Source organism: Rhinatrema bivittatum, chromosome 1 (assembly GCF_901001135.1).
Source record: "Rhinatrema bivittatum chromosome 1, aRhiBiv1.1, whole genome shotgun sequence".
NCBI lineage: Eukaryota > Metazoa > Chordata > Amphibia > Gymnophiona > Rhinatrematidae > Rhinatrema > Rhinatrema bivittatum.
This window is the reverse complement of record NC_042615.1, coordinates 833,506,915-833,525,002: the sequence shown is the minus strand read 5'-3', so window position 1 is coordinate 833,525,002 and position 18,088 is coordinate 833,506,915. Positions and strand designations below refer to the sequence as shown.

General features: G+C 46.7%; 1 protein-coding gene across 1 annotated transcript in view; it reads right to left on the bottom strand.

Annotated features, from left to right (window-relative positions):
- LOC115079605 overlaps positions 1-18,088 on the bottom strand; it is a 105,205-nt gene that overhangs the window by 59,995 nt on the left and 27,122 nt on the right. Inside the window, exon 2 of the mRNA XM_029583287.1 lies at positions 6,109-6,301. Coding sequence (XP_029439147.1) covers positions 6,109-6,301 — 193 coding nt within the window. The remainder of the gene's footprint in view (positions 1-6,108; positions 6,302-18,088) is intronic.

Below are 18,088 nucleotides of genomic sequence, written 5' to 3'. Positions count from 1 at the left end.
GAAATTAGGGTATTGGGCGCAGCACTGAGTCAAGACGATGGCGAGGACTTGCTCAGCTCCATGGCCCAACAGGACCCGGCCCAGCGGATGCTGAACTATGTTGCAGCTCACCCTCTAACTCAAGCCGGCAAAAAAGCACCATCTCCCTCAGAGCAACCCCTGCATCAGGAGGGAGCATGCTTCCCTTCACAAATAGAGACCTCAAACAAAGAAATCAGACCTGAACCGCAAATTGCCACGAAAATTGAATGCCAGGATGGTGATTCATTGGCACTAAATCACACGGACGCATGGCAGCCAACTCACGAGCCAAGCACATGCCCCAAACTAAACATTTCCATGCAACTGTGGATTCCAACGTCCCATGGGCAACGGGAACGAGAAAAAACTGGGCAGCCACACTCAGGAAGGGCCCCAGCTGAATACCCCGAGCCTAAACTGGAGACAGTTAACCAATCACAACCCGAGCCAATGCACAACAGGAGTGATGTGCATATTCAACCACAGGACATCCGCCCAGAAAAACCTGCTACCTTTCAGGATGAGTCTTCAGAAAGAAAAGACTTAGCAAGGTACATGAACCGCCGAGAATTCATAACCGCAGGGCTCTATCTGTTCAACCACCCTAAGAGTTACAGGACATGGAAATCTGACTTCAAAGATGCCGCAAAGGTTCTGAGACTGAACCCGAGTGAAGAGATGAAAATGTTGAGGAAATGGTTGGGACATGAATCGGCCAAACATGTGATGAGATTAAAAGATGGCCACCTAGATGATCCTCTTATAGCGCTAAAAGCGATATGGGAGAGACTTGAGCGATACTATGGAGACCCAGTCGCCATAGAGAATGCGTGGTTTGAGGAAATGGAAAACTTTCCAGAAATATCCAGAAAGGATAGCCGCAAGTTACAACAACTGGGAGATCTCCTCCAAGAGGTGGAGACAGCGAAGGCTAAACTAATTTATCCAGGTCTCAACCTTTTGGACACATCACGAGGCACGAACATCATCATAAAAAAATTGCCAAGTGATATACGAGATAAATGGGCATCTCACGGTGCACGGTACAAAGAAGACAAAAACAAGAACCCACCTTTCCATGTCTTCTCAAAGTTTATACAGGACTTAGCAAGGCGCAGGAATGTCCCTAGCTTCTCATGCAGCGCACATGAGATATACAAAATCAGCCACTGAACGGGCGAAAGGCCAACCAAGGAGCACGGTGATGGCAGGAAGCCCATTTCTGTGCACAAAACGAAACTGTCGCCTGCAGCATCTACATCGGACCAACTTCCCGATGTGGATAGGGCAGAGGACCCAGACCGGCAGTACCCAATACACAAAAAACCTCACTCACTCAGAAAGTGCAGAGGATTCAAAGGGAAATCTTTGAAAGCACGCAAAGAACTGTTGAAAAAGTACAGAATTTTCTACCGGTGCTGTTCTTCATTTAACCACATGGGTAAGGACTGTGAAAGAGCCATTAAGTGTTCAGAGTGTAGGAGTGACCAACACTATGGCACCCTGCACCCTGATGGAATGAGATTTCGCCCTTCGGGAACCTCACACCCCAGTCCAGACCACGGCGGGGAGGAGAAGGATGAGCAAATGCCAGAACCTGAAGTGATCCCCAAATACACAAAAGTGTATGGGAGAAACAGCAATGGGAAATCCTGCAAAAAAATATGCTTGGCCAGAGTGTATCCCAAAGAGTCACCTGAGAAGGCAGTCAAAATGTACGTCATCATAGATGAGCAGAGCAATAGATCCCTGGCAAGGCTGGAATTCTTCGACTTGTTTGACATCCTTCACAACTACTCTCCGTACAACCTTAAAACCTCCTCAGGAGTCACCCGTGTGAGAGAGAGGAGAGCAGGCGGATATGTGATAGAAGCGATGGACGGCAGCAACAAGTCAAACTTGCCCACGCTCATCAAGTGCAACCAGATGCCTGACACAAGAGATGAGATTCCCACACCAGAAGCCACTTGGCACCTTCCTTATCTAAATTCCATATTGCACCAACTTCCACCATTAGACCCAGAAGCAGAAATCCTGCTGCTATTGGGCAGAGACGCACCAGCACTGACCAAGGTTTGGAGATGCGTGATGGCCCAACAGCCGGTCCCTACGCTTACCGACTCACCTTGGGATGGGTGATAGTCATGAAGTCGGCTTGAAGCGAACAAGGGGACCAAGCATTCAGACAAACGCCACGAACGTCTCATAGGATGGAAATCCTACCCTATTCGAACCGTGTCCTAATCACCTAAGCACCAAGGAGATCCTAAGCTGCGAAGGACCGAATCCCAATTCAGCCACCAGCCGGATCATCCCCCCATCAGATGTAGAAGAACATCTAGGGGACTCATTGCTTCAAGTTACCAAGGATGATGACAAACCTACCCTTTCGGTAGAGAATAGTCCATTGCCTGCAGTGGCCATGCCTGGGCTCAGAAGGACAGCCCAAGAAGGAGATAAAGAGTACGACGCAGATGCCAGATGCCTCGTGGAAAAGGACTTCTATGTAGAACGACGAGCTAAGGTCCTTACCCACTGCAGAGGAAGCAATACTGGCAAGCACCAGTCTAAGATTCCACGAAATAGCTTCCGACAGTCCTGAAGTAACAAAGGCAACTCCTTGAGATGATCATGCCAGAGATTCAGAGAACTCGGACCTGAGAGAGGACACACCTCCTCTCCAACGAAGCCTTGCGTTAAATTGGGATCCAAAGAGTGACGTCTTCACTTCCCAAGTCTCGACCTCGTGTGAACCGCATGTTCACCGAGGTGTCCCGTCCACACACCACTCGATACAGTCAGCCGCAAGGAGATCTGCACCTTCTCGGACACGTCGGTGAAGGCCGTAGCTGCAGCAGGCTCTTTGAGAGCGACAGACGAAGAAGGAACAGTGCGTGGAGACTTCATCTTCGGCAAAGCCAAGCTAGCGCCACAGCCTAACCACGTCACACCACGTCTAGAATCGTGTGGAGCGGTGCTAGCAGTGGAAACAATGGAGTTAACGACAGCCGAAACTGACATTCAAATTGATGCCATCCGTCTTCACATGGACAGAAAAGTAGTACTGAGCTACATCTACAACCAGACAAGATGGGTCCATGTGTATGCTCAACTCTGGGGTTCAGCCACCCGGATCCACCCCGACTGTGGAACCGACTTCGCAGGAACCTGTAAAGAGTTGGGCACTGCATCCGTCACACTTTTGACGCAAAAGACTATGAAACTTGATGGCGGGGAGCTCCACAAGCGTCAATGCAAACAAGTCCAACAACTTGCCAACTCCCTTTGGACCCATTGGAAGAAATACTCGCCGAATCTCCAGCATCGAAGCAAGTAGCAATCCAAAATTTTCTACAGGCCCATCAATGAGGTGGTACTCCTCATGCCACATGAAGAAACTTGAACTTCGTGGACCGTTGTCCACAACAAAGACTCTCTCTCTCTTTTTGTGTTGTCTGTCTTTCGTTTCAGCTTGGCGAAACCCTATGAAGAAGGCATCGTCTATTGCTTGGACGACTGGACGACCGAGATGATCGAGAACTCCTTCGAATATTGAAAGATCCAGACACAATGAACTTTGCATTGTTGCATAATGATATAAGAACTGATATAGTGGTATCTTGCGATATCAGACAGGGAGTGTTCTGTCCCCAGCAGTGGGTACATTTTTGTATCTGTATATACATTGCAGTTTAACTGTGTCTAGTATAGTCTTTATTTGTAACCCATGATAAAAGCCTGTGAACCCTGCCTTTAAGGGGAGTTTTACCTTTAAGAGAAACTACCTCTCCCCTGCTTCTCTCATTGGGAAGGGTCTGCATGCCGTTCAATCTAACTTGAGCCTTCTTAAGTGCCTTATTGGCTCAAGGAACTGCCCTTCATGCCCCCCCCCCCCATGTCACATGGATCCTAGGTTTGCTACCATTGGATCTCGCCCTCTAGCCCCAGCCTGTTGGGACGTTTCCTGTAATCACTTCCCAAGACTGTTAGTCAGTCTAAGCCAGGCGGTGTGAAAGGCTAGAAATGCCTGCAGCCTCTGAAATACAATTAGCTTTTTTACACCTCTCCTCATTGCTTTAATTCTAAAGACTAATCAGCTTCAGAACCCCCTGCCTTCTCATCCTGAATCCCAAGAAACTCCATCTCCCTTCTCCTGCCTATCTCCAGCTACAAAGATCTCTGCCTTGGGCATATATATGTTTGGAAGCAACAATTGTGAGTAATGGAAAATTGTCGATGCAATAAATATTTTCAAACTTAAAAGATCTTTGCCTGATGACTGATTAAGGGGAGGAGTCAGCTGTCTGGATGAGGGGAATCCAATAAACTGATACAGACTTACCAATAAACAATAGACTTACCAATAAACTTACCAATAAACTTACCAATAGACTTACCAATAGACTTACCAATAAACTTACCAATAGACTTACCAATAAACAATAGACTTACCAATAAACTGATACAGACTTACCAACCACTGCACGTTCTACTTCTTGTTAAACTTCTTGTTAAACTTCTATCATCCTCTTCTTCTACTCCCAGTTAGAACCATCCTTGTTTTATTGTAACTGCTTTTTCTGCGCACTTGTTATAATTTGTTATATTTTGTAAATGTATACTCATGTTATAGTTATGTACGTTTATAATTTATTGATCACCCCTTGTTTTATGTAAACCGACATGATACGAACTCCGTGAATGCCGGTATAGAAAAAAAACTCAAATAAATAAATAAATAAATATTTATTATTGAGCCAGCACATGTGCTTTAAAAATATTTAAAAATTGAAAATAAAATATTGATGGTAAAATGCAACATTTAGTTTAGAAGGTTTGTACCTGAGGCAATGGAGGGTAAAGTGACTTGCCCAAGGTCATAATGAGTATCAGTGGGACTTGAATCAATGGGTCTTCTGGCTCATAGCCCACTGCTTTAAACACCAGGCTATTCCTCCACTCAAATGACCTCAAGCCCCTTCTTACTCACTTCCACATCTCCTGTTGCTGATGGCACAAATACATCTGCACTTGCATCAACTCCCAAGGAAATGACCATGAGATTATCAGTCTGACATGACTTTGGGGGAGCCTATGCCTCACCCAGAGGCACAGGCTGTGCTAGAGGATCATGACTTTATAGAGACAATGTGATGTCTCTATCAAAGGAGCAACTCAGCAAACCTTCACCTGACATTGCTGCCAGTGATGCGCTCTTCTGTGGATCTCCAAGTCAACCTAATGCCTTAGAACTGGTGACAAACCTGGCCCACGAGACCAGTTGTTGTAGAAGAAATGTCGGCAAAGGTGCAACTTTCCCCTTCTTTTGTGCATGAAATCAATTGGGGAAACAGGTTTATAGGAAAAAAATAGTAAAGTAGTCAATTTCCCTCAGAGTGAGACTTAGCTTTCTGCACCCATCTCGGTTCCCCCAAGTTACAGTTTTTTATCAACATTGATTTTCCCCAACTTTTATGGGCCCATCGAGGTATCTAGCAGTGTAGCAAACAACTGAAGGAGAAAATGAGGCTGATTTGGAGTTTTTCTTGCCCTATGTTATGAGAGCAAATTCAGCAGTGGGGATCTCTGGGCATGGGGGTCTTTGGGAAGGAAACTTGTAGAGGAGTCGTCCATCTGATAAACATCCAGCTGGGGAGTGCACGAGGTGCAGAGATCTTCAGCAACATTCCCTGCATCTTGATAGCACTCGCTCCTGGGCAAAGATGGCCTGACTGCACTGTATATGCCAAACGTACTTCTTGGAAGGGGTTAAAGCGCTGAATGTGAGATTATTTTGAAGTTTACTTTTAGTAAACCTTTTCTCTGGAACAAAAGGAAAGTAGGATAGCTTTGTGTGGAGTGGAGTGCTTGGACTACCCAGGTGCCTAAAAGATGCACCAGTAGGGTCCTGAGGTTTATATTCCCCCTGATGGGAAAGAACACCCCCCACCCAACCCCACTTCCTAGAAAGGACAAAGATAGTGAGGACTAAAAGCAATTTGAACAGAGAAGCTTCTGACCTTTTAATATAGAACTACTTGCAAAGTGCTGTGAAGATTGTTGTATGAAAACTGGAAAGGTCTTTACCTCCTTGTGAACCAGACTTTGCAGCTTGTGCGCCTGGCTCTTTATCTCTTCCTCCGTCGTGGCCCCTTTAGCTGCTGCCAGATTGCTGTAGAGGGAGGTTGGATCGTCAGACTGTATGGGGATGACGGTTCCATCTGACTGTACCAGGCTGAAGTGGCCGCTGTAGGGACTTTCCTCCCCTTTAACAGAGTCACTAGAAGATAACCGAGAGGTCTCAGATTTAACAGACACTCTTAGCTGGTAACAAGATATGTGGTCCTCGTTGTCAGCTGGATTTCATAAGGACTACTGCACTGACACAAGTATGCCATCTTTGAGGATAATTATACTTTTAGCGTTTTGGTTGCGTATCAACGTTGTGGCATTAAAACGTTCCCTGCCTGACTGAAAGGAAACAAACCTGAATGTTGGGAGAGTGTGCATCGACCACATGGCCCCTAATCTGTGGAGCTGACTTGGGGTCTCAAGCTCACTCTCTTGCTGTTCTTCTTCTCTTTCTGTCATTTCTATCCTTCCTTAACAGGTTGTCGCCTGGTACGGCTGCCTCCCATGCACGACACATGATGAACCATGTCTCTGTAATAACAATATCCAAGTCTGCCTGTTCACCGTTAGGGCCTGAAGATCTGGAATTTTATTAGCCAGACTACAAGTTCATAGCTTTCCAGCTTTTCACCCTCAGCATGCTGCTCTTTCTGCTTTGTTGTATAAAAGTGGACTATTGAGCTGATTAATTTCTCTATTCATATATTCCAACTTCATTCTGCTGTTCCCATCTTTAGTTTAAACACCTTTTGACATATAATCTGAATTTCTCGCTTAAGGACAAATATAAGCCATCGTTTCCATTTCGCCTTTTACCGTTCCATTCACAAACCCTGCCCCCAATATATTTCAAACTTTCCTTACAACAGGTTGTGTGAGAGGGACCGCTTGGCAACAGCGATCATAACATAATCAAATTTAACATAGTCACTGACAGGAAGACATTAAGTCAAGTCCTCATTTATTTATAGCATGCTTTTCCAACAGGAGAGGTCAAACAGGAGAGGCAGTTACAATCAGCATACAGTATGAGGACAGTAGAATATGGCAAATATAACAGATTTCAGTTAAAATATGTAAATAAGGCATCTATCTTGCATTGTGTGGTAAAACAAATTCAAAAGAATGAGGGATCATTCAGGGTGGTAGGTCTTCAGATATTCTAGTGGGCCAATACATACATACATTACATAAGAACATGCCATACTGGGTCAGACCAAGGGTCCATCAAGCCCCGCATCCTGTTTCCAACAGTGGCCAAACCAGGCCATAAGAACCTGGCAAGTACCCAAAAACTAATCCTTGTTACCATTGCTAGTAATAGCAGTGGTTATTATCTAAGCCAACTTAATTAATAGCAGGTAATGGACTTCTCCTCCAAGAACTTATCCAATCCTTTTTTAAACACAGCTATACAAACTGCACTAACCACATCCTCTGGCAACAAATTCCAGAGTTTAATTGCGTGTTGAGTAAAAAAGAACTTTCTCCGATTAGCTTTTAAAGTATTATCCAATATGATGCCTAGATCTTTTTCCTGGGTGGCAGCTCCTAATATGGAACCTAACATCGTGTAACTACAGCAAGGGTTATTTTTCCCTATATGCAACACCTTGCACTTGTCCACATTAAATTTCATCTGCCATTTGGATGCCCCATCTTTCAGTCGTGCAAGGTCCTCCTGTAATGAATCACAGTCTGCTTGTGATTTAACTAATTCAAAAACTTAATCCAGCTGTACATCCTCTAGACTCAATTCCATTGCTTACCTTCAAACAGATACCTCAAACAATTGCTCTATACATATTGAATATTACAAACTTTTCATTAAAGGAAGGGATCCTGCCGAGTGAATAAAAAAATGCCATTGTAAGACCAATTTTAAAAAAGAAAAATTTAGATAATAAAAAATTGAGTAACTACAGACCGATTTCTAATCTCCCAGTTCTGGCAAAAATTATAGAGTAAATAGTACTGAAACAGCTAAAAGATTATTTGGATTAGCATGATATCCTTTATAACACTGCTGCTAGGCTGCTAGGCCTGCTAGGCCCGACGCACCTGACTCCCGCAGCCGCGCCCCCCGGCCAAGCGGAGGCCAGGCGCCCTTGGACCACGTCATCGGCGCGACAGACGGGCCTTTTAAAGGCCACCTCCATCGTGGGATCCCCCTTTCGGACCCGGACAGCTCCAGCATCGACCGGCGCACCACCGCGGGGTAAGGGCCTCTCCCTCCCCCCCCGAGCCGGCACTCGAACGCCCGCAAGGTCTACCTGCTAGGCCCGACGCACCCGACTCCCGCAGCCACGCCCCCCGGCCAATCGGAGGCCAGGCGCCCTTGGACCACGTCATCGGAGCGACAGACGGGCCTTTTAAAGGCCACTTACCACTCCTGACGTCGCGCGCATGAAGGAGCGCGAACTAAGGGGCCTGCCCCTTAGTGCGCCCCTTCATGCGCCCTTTCATCTTCAACTCCACCGGGCAAACCTGATAGCAAGTCATTCTCCGGCCCTTTGGACTCGCACCCTGCCGAACCCAGCGGAACCATCCAGAAGTTCTTGGACTTCAACCCACTAAGATCCGCATAGACAGATAAGTGCTCGTACTAAAGAGATCCACCCCCCTATATGCTCTCTACCACAAACCAAGCAATGTTTTGGTTGCATCCTTAAAACTCAGCTCATGTATATTGCATGTTTCGTACTTGTACTGTATCCACCTGCATACTGCTAATTTACACCTGCATACTGTATTGTACCTGCATACTGCATATGTATTGTATCCACCTGCTAATTTCCCACTACAGAATACAATTCCGCACCCACTCTAATCCTAGAGAAGTCGAAGCGTCCAACCCCCCCACACCATCTCTCACCACTCCTCGTCCCACGCATCCCACACCGACTACCCCCACCCCACTATGCCTCCCCACGCCTGCATTCCATCTGAACACTTCCCCATCCCCCGCCTACCCTACCCCTCACACAGACCACCATCCCATAACTTTGCAACCCCCCAAGCATAACGGAAATCCCTCCTCCCTATCCTCATCTCTCCCCTAACCCAGCTTCTAGGTCTCACCACCCTAGCCCTTATGCTGTTCAATGCCCAGTCCCTCACTAAAAAATCTCACATCCTTGATGACCTCCTGCACGACCACAATCCCGATATATGTGCAGTCACCGAAACCTGGCTCAAGGACACAGACTCAGTGATCCTAAACCAGCTCCCTACACAAACACATGACATTTTCTCGCTGCCCAGGCCAAAAAGAAAAGGAGGTGGCTTACTCCTAGTCGCCAAAAAAACCCTCAACCTCAGGCAACTGAACATCAGCCCCCCACCTAGGCTAGAAGTGGGGCTTTTTAATTCTGCTAAACTACAAATTTGCCTGGTCTACGCCCCCCCCCCCCAGGCTTACTGGAACTCAATCCCTCCCCACTCATTGAACTTATAACCAACAATATCAACAACAAAAGACCAGCTATTCTTCTAGGAGATTTCAATCTCCATGTTGACTCTCGACCCCTATCACCCTCCTGTGAAACCCTCTTAACCGCCCTGCAGGCACTTGGCTTTACCCAAATCATCTCCACCCCCACTCACAAGGCAGGGCATACTCTGGACCTCCTTTTCGTCAACTCCTACATACAGACCCCCACTACAGCTACATGCACACCTGTACCCTGGTCCGACCACTCCCTCATTGAAATAAACCTCACCCTTAGCGCCACCTACACCAAATTCCCCCTCAAAACAACTCCTTCTCCTTCCGCAAATCCTGTTCACCCGAGGAACTCTCAGCAGCACTCACAGAATCACTTGACAAGCTTGATCACTCCACTCCTGATTCTGCTCTTAACTCCTGGAATAACCTCACCCGAGACATAGCCGACAACCTGTGCCCCCTAGTCACTCGTAGCCAACACTCCGCCCCCTCAAGTAAAAAACCCTGGTACAACCCTGAGCTACGCCGTATGAAACACGACCTCAGACTCAAAGAAAGAATTTGGCGCAAAGACCCCACATCCCTGAACGCCTCTCCTCCTATAAATCCTACCTTCACACCTACTGCCTTGCTATCCAAAAAACCAAGCGGGACCACTACGCCACCAAAATACACCAATACTCATTCAACCCAAAGACCCTCTTCACCTATGTTGCAGCTCATACAAAACCTACCACCCCAACCACATCTGATGTGGACACCGGCGCTAAATGTGAAGAGCTAGCTCAATTTTTCCAAAACAAAATTGCCAACTTACTCCGCAGGTTCCCTCCCGCGTCCACCCCTATGTCCATGACTCCCTCACCCAGTAATCGCAAGCCCACTAAACACCCGCCCCCACATAAGTACACGCTACACACCCTGGACCCTACTTCCCCTATGGAAATTGAGTCCATCCTCAAAAGAAGTAAGCCTGCTTCCCACCCCTCCGACACCATCCCCACCAAAACTCTCCTCTCCATTCCCAACATTATTGCTCAACCCCTAGCAGACATCATAAACTGCTCCTTATCTGCTGGCACAGTTCCTGACACACTAAAACACGCAGTTGTCAAACCCCTCATCAAGAAACCATCATTGGACCCCAAATACCCCTCCAACTACCGTCCCATTTCAAACCTTCCCTTCATTGCTAAAATTATGGAGAAAGTAGTAAATGCCCAACTAATGGAATACCTAGAAGACAACTGCATACTTCACGCATCCCAATTCGGCTTCCGCAAGAACCGGAGCACCGAGGCTCTCCTACTCTCCCTCACTGACACCCTACTCATTGGCCTGGACCAGGGACACAATTTTCTCATTGCATTCTTAGATATTTCAGCTGCCTTTGACACGATAAGCCTCAATCTCCTAATCTCCAGTCTCATAAACATAGGTATCTCCGACACTGCCCTCCTATGGTTCAAATCCTACTTGGCTAACAGATGCTTCTCCATGAAACTTGGCAGCTCAGAGTCCGCTCAGCTCCCTCTCACACAAGGAGTACCCCAAGGCTCCTCCCTCTCCTCCACCCTCTTTAACATATATCTCCTACTCCTCTGTCATCTCCTTTCAGACCTCGGCCTTAAATTCTACATCTACGCTGATGATGTCCAGATTATCATTCCCCTCCACGAGTCTATCTCCGCCATCCTTAGCTTTTGGTAGGAATGCCTATCTTCCATCAACTCTCTACTCACATCCCTTCAACTCGCACTCAATGCCTCAAAAACCGAGCTTCTCCTCATCCTCATCCACAACCATCAAACATTCAAGCTCCTCCCCCCCCCAATGACCCCAAGACCCTCTCCTTAACCTCACAGCCCACCGTCCGAAAACTTGGTGTCCTCATCGACCCCCTTCTGAACCTAAAAAATCACATCAGCTCTGTCCTTAAAGGCGGTTTCTACAAACTAAACATCATCAAATAACTCAAGCCCCTACTTCACACACACGATCTCAAAACAGTCATCCAAGCCACCCTCTCATCCAAGCTGGACTACTGCAACTCCCTCTACCTTGGACTCCCCTACACCACTATCAAACCCCTCCAGATACTTCAAAACGCCACTGCAAGACTCCTTAGCAACACACGTAAAACAGACCATATAACCCCAGTCCTTAAGGAACTGCATTGGCTACCCATCTCTTTCCGCATCCTCTTCAAATCCCTCACCATTATACACAAATCTATTTACAAGAACAATCCCTCATGGCTTAGCGAACCTCTCCAACTCTCGCAATCTGCCCGCCCCACCAGAGCAAACCTTGCTGGCACCCTTCAAGTCCCACCCCTTAAGAAGGCCTGCCTTTCGGCAACCAGGGAACGTGCCCTATCTATTGCTGGTCCAACGCAATGGAACACCATACCATCCTACCTCCGTCTGGAGCCCTGCCCTCTGAAATTCAGAAAGATGCTCAAAACATGACTCTTTCACCAGGCCTTCCCAGACTAGCCGCCCTCTCTACCCTCCCTCGCCCCCCCTGCTGTAATTATGTAATTATGTTTCATCATTCATGACCACGATCAATGTTTGTAAATATGTTTTTTATCTCCTTCCCCCTCCCCTTCGCTTTACCTTTCAGGCTCCCTCTAGAGCCTCTACTCTCTCACTCATAATCTCCTGGTTCTCCCCTCCCCTGTTCCATGTAATTTCAACCTTTCGTTACAATGTAAACCGATATGATGTGTATTTTAATGTTGATATAAAAAAAGATGACAAATAAATAAATAAATAAATAAACAAACAAACAAACAAACAAACAATTCGGTTTTAGAAAAAAATCTTAACAGAGAAATATTATTATTGTCCAAGATTCCATTTTAAAAGGTTTCGACCCTTGAAATAAATATTTATCGGCAGCATTTGACACTGTGGACGATGAAGTCTTGGTACACAGGTTAAAAGAAATAGGGATCGAAGGACAGCCATTACAATGTCGCTTCCAGAAACTCATGTCTTCATATATTCAAGAGAATTTGGACAGAGGTTTCATTCGGCCCTCTAACTCCCCTGCCGGGCCCGATGGTCACTCTTGTTACGGTCGTGGACCCTTGGGCTGGCTGAAGCGATGGATGGTATGCTGTGGAGGACCACAGAGAGTGTCACAGCCGGGAGGTGGCACAGAAGAGACTCGGATGAGGCTTCACCACTGGAAGTCCGAGGTCCCCCCAGGAGGAGCCCATAGGGACCCGGACCTCTTGGACTTAGGTGGGATCCTATTCGACCAAGGATCCGGGCTGTGGCCGATGAGATGGACGAGGATGGCTGGGCCGACCGTCGGCCCCTATGACGTAGTGAGGGCAAAGGTAGCGCCGGCGCCATTTTGAATACTGGCAATATGGCCCGAGTGCAGGAGGTCGCTCCCGGACCCCCGCTGGACTTTTGGCAAGTCTTGTGGGGGTCAGGAGGCCCCCCCAAGCTGGCCAAAAGTCCCTGGGGGTCCAGCGGGGGTCCGGGAGCGATCTCCTGCACTCAGGCCGTATTGCCAATATTCAAAATGGCGCCGGCACTACCTTTGCCCTGTCAGATGGTAAGGGCAAAGGGCCATCGGCGCCATTTTTATTAATGCAGCCAATGGCCTGAGAGCGGGAGATCGCTCCCCGCGCTCCCGCTGGACCACCAGGTAATTTTAAAACATTTTTTGGGGGTTTGGGAGGGTGTTTTGATTATCGGATCGGGCGCAGCCAATAATCAGAACTCAAATCGGGCTGGGCGATAAAAATTTTAAGATTTGGATCGGAACCGGAACCGATCAGATTCCGGTTCCGATTCACATCTCTAGCGTCTAATCCATTTTGTTACCTCAACAGCTTTCTTAGACAGCCTACTCTCCTGTTTTGTCGCTCCTCTGGTATAGGCCAGCCTCCAAGAAATTTAGAGCAGACACCCTTCTCACACACAGCTGAAACAGAGGATAACCCGTATCCGCCTCGTTATATCATCGATCCAGCCAAAGTCCTTCTTGCAGCTTCAGAGGTGGTTCTTATGGGTAAGACAGTCATACTCATTCGCCTGCGCAAGAAGGTGTTGTCTTGGGCTCATGACTCCTTGACCGCAGGGCATTCGGGGGTCACACGGACTTTGAATTTGCTGACCGAATATTACTGGTGGCCTCAGGTAAGGAGAGATGTTCGTGTCTACGTCAGCTCCTGTCCGACCTGTGTTCGACTGGTCAGACAGTGGGGGCCCTTCAACCGTTACCTATCACCACCGAGCCATGGACGCATTTGTCCACCGACTTCATTGTGGACTTGCCACCTTCAGAGGGAAAAACAGTAATATGGGTCACGATTGACAGGTTTCAAAGATGGCCCACTTCGTCCCCCTCACTAAGTTACCAATGGCACCTGAGCTTGGTATCCTTTTCACCCAGCACATATTTTGCCTACACGGACTTCCTCTCCATATTACCGACTGGGGCTCACAGTTCACGGCTAAATATTGGAGAGCACTCTGCAAGAAATTTGGGGTCTAGTTGGACTTCTCGACCGCCTTTCACCTCCAAGGCAATGGCCAAGCAGAGCACACAAACCGGACCTTGAAAGCCTTCCTCTGAGCCTTCGTGGGAGACCTACAAGCTGATTGGGTGGTTTTACTCCCATGGGCAGAATTCTCCTACAACCACCATAGGCATTCAGCCATCGGTAGCCCTCCCTTTCAGGTCGTCTATGGAAGATGTCTCCAACCTCCTTTGCTTTTGCCGTTGGCTGTTCCATCACCAGCCATGCAACTCACAGCTCAACAACTATGCAGCCTCTGGGGCTCTACCCGGGAGAAACTTCAATGCGCGCAGTCACGGCAAAGAAGTACACGGACCGTCTGTGATGCCCAGTTCCAACATTCCACCCCGGGGACCAGGTATGGTTATGTACCAAACACCTTCGCCTGCGGGTCCCTTCTATGCGCTTGGCTCTGAAGTACATTGGCCTGTTTCCAGTCACAAAACAAGTGGGTGCTGTTTCCTACCGACTCCGCCTTCCGCTCAGGGTTCATAACGTTTTTCACGTTTCATTGCTAAGCCACTGATATAACAAGATCCCTGCACCTACCGCTCCTGCGGCCCAGGAGGATACGGTCTACCAAGTAAAAGAAGTCTTGGATGTCCGGTTCCACCATCGCAGAGTACCTCCTTTCCTGGGAGGACTCGGCCCCGAAGAGAATATGTGGGAACCGGCCTCTAACATCCTAGACAAGGGGCTTCTCCACCAGTTCCACTTGGACCATTCTGCTAAGCCTCAGCCTTCGGGAAGGGGGCATAAGAGGGGGGTACTGTTACGGTCCCAGACCATGCCCCGGTCCCTTCACCTACCTTGGGGCCGGCCTGGGCTGCTGCTGCTCCTCCCTGGTCGGCAAGGCCCGTCCCAGCCTCTGCCTCAGCACTCCCTCCTCAAGGGAGACGCCATCGATCCTCGGCGCCTGGCCCCACCCCCTAGGCGCGCGTGTGCGCGAGGGTTCAGGACTTAAAGGGGCTATGAGGAAGGTCCATAGATGACATCAGATGCTGCAGGGATATTTAAACCCTGCAGCTGGGCATATGCGTTGCCTTGCAATGAGGTTCACTCTCTTTGAAAGCTTCCGACCACTGGCCTCTGACTTCAGCTTCTGACTACTGGCTTCTGACCCTGGCTTCCGACTACTGGCTTCTGACTTCGGCTTCCGACTACTGGCTTCAGACTTCAGCTCATCCACTGGTTCTTGACTCCGGCTGTCTTCCAGGAGGCCCCTCCTAAGTCCAAGCGGCTCGGGTCCTCATGGGCTCTTCCTGGGGGGACCTCGGGCTTCCAGTGGTGAAGATCCTTCCGGTCTCCTGCTCAGTGCCGCCTCCCGGCTTCGACATCCACTGTGGGCCTTCCCACGGTGAATCTACATCTGTCCCAGCCGGCTCAAGGGTCCATGAATCCAACAGAATCACCCCAACCTCCTCATTAGTAAACACGGAAGCAAAGAATTCATTTAATCTTTCTGTATTGGCCTTATCTTCCCTAAGAGCCCCTTTAACCCCTCGGTCATCTAATGGTCCAACCGAATCCCTCACAGGTCTTTTGCTTTGGATATATTAAAAAAGTTTTTTATTTTATTTATTTTAATTATTTTAATATACCGATGCTCAAGACCATGTCTTATCGTACCGGTTTACAATAAACTAGGGGGTAAACCAGTTAACAATGAAAGCAAAAGTTACATTATAACAGGGAATGTGGAACTAGGCTGTTAGAAAAAAAGGATAAAAAAAAGGATTAAAAAGTTTTTATTATGCCTCTATGGCCAACTTCATTTCAAATTCTCTCTTTGCCTGTCTTATCAATGTTTTACACTTAACTTGTTTTACACTTAACTTGCTTATGCTTTATCCTATTTTCTTCAGATGGATCCTTCTTCCAATTTTTGAAGGATTTTCTTTTTAGCTAAAATAGCCTCTTTCACTTCACCTTTCAACCATGACTGTAATTGTTTTGCCTTCCTTCCACCTTTCTTAATGCGTGGAATACACCTGGACTGCAAGTCTAGGATTGTATTTTTAAACAATGTCCAAGCCCGTTGAACACTTTTAACCTTTGCAGTTGCACCTTTCAGTTTTTTTCTAACTATTTTCCTCTTTTTATCAAAGTTTCACTTTTGAAAGTTTAGTGTTAGAGCTGTAGACTTACTTATTGTCCCCCTTCCAGTGATTAGTTTAAATTTGATTATGTTATGATCACTGTTGCAACTTGACCCCACCACCATTACCTCTCTCACCAAATCCTGCGTTCCACTAAGAATTAAATCTAAAATAGCTCCCTCTCTTGTTGGTTCCTGAACCAATTGCTCCATGAAGCAATCATTTATTACATCCAGGAACTTTATGTCTCTAGCAAGTCCTGATGTTACATTTACCCAGTCAATATTGGGGTAATTGAAATCTCCCATTATTACTGCACTGCCAAATTGGTTTGCTTCCCTGATTTCTCTTAGCATTTCATCATCTGTCTGACCATTTTGTCCAGGTGGATAGTAATATACTCCTGTCACTATACTCTTACCCAACACACATGGGATTTCTACCCATATAGATTCTACTGAGCATTTAGTCTCTTGTATGATCTTTATCTTGTTGGACTCTATACCCTCCCGGACATAAAGTGCCACATCCCCACCAAGTTGATCCTCCCTATCATTGCGATATAATTTGTACCCTGATATAGCACTGTCCCATTGGTTACCCTGCTTCCACCAAGTCTCTGTGATGCCAATTATGTAGATTCACAATTAATATTTACAGTGCAAGTATAACTCTTGGTAAAGGTTGCCTTTTTTAAAATTAAGGATGGTACAACCTTTACATTTTATGTTAAAGGCAGGTTTGTTTAGAACTGTGGCTCAAGCCTTGTGTTGTAATTTGGGTGAAGTTGGGTGGACCCTTGGACACTGTGGCAGCTGACCATGCCCATGGAGGGAAGTCCCGTGAGGGGCCTCAGGTCAGGCTAGTTCGGGACGCACAACACAGATTTATCTTTATTTAGACAGTTTGTGAAGCCATTAGAGGTGGCGGTAGTGAGTAGAAGATGGAGCCCGGCTGAGCTAGTATTCCTCAGGATGCTGGAACAGCGGCTCCTCCGGTAGCAGTGCTGTAGTGGAAATAACTGAGAGAATGAGTACAATGGAACATTAGAAGAGCCTCGAGATAGGTAGAGATGGCCCTCGATGGGCGAGTACCAGATCGCTAGGAGCTGAGAGACCCATTGGCAAGTACTCACGCAGTGGTTCCATGTTGGCAATGGCAGGGGCGGATTGTGGGAAAATAGTGGCCCGGGGGATTTTTCTCCATACTGGCCCATGGGTACCCAATTACATATACAATATAATTTACATATATATGTACACACCCCTATATTTCGGCATGGTCTTCCCATATCCAAAACTCAAAGAATAACAACCTCACCTATGAAAAAGAATACCACAAATATTACACCAGAATCTAAAGTATCATTACATTTCCTATCAGGAAAACAGAACAGGCCAAGCTACTAGAGATCCCTACAGAAACCACATGCTAAAAGAATGCTTCATCTCAGTTTTTGCATGCAGAACACAAACTCTAACCAAATACAGAATAAGGCCACATAAAGTATAAATAGAAATGTGCAGACAAAAACTAAACTGTAAAACGTATCAAGCCAGACTCTATACAGTGCAACAATGGAAAAACAAAAATGTCACCATTCCTCATGAAACAATCAATAAAATCAAGATATATAAATCATGAATCATAATTATAAAATCATACTAATAAAATAATTTCAAAACTGATGAATAGAATATCTAATAATTAAACAATCCAGCAAATTTTGAAACCTTTACCAAACACCAATGAAATATTTCAAACAGCAGACACATCACATACTATCCAATAATTAAAATGGTAGTCAATCAAGAAAAATGGACTTAAAAAGCCACCTTTACT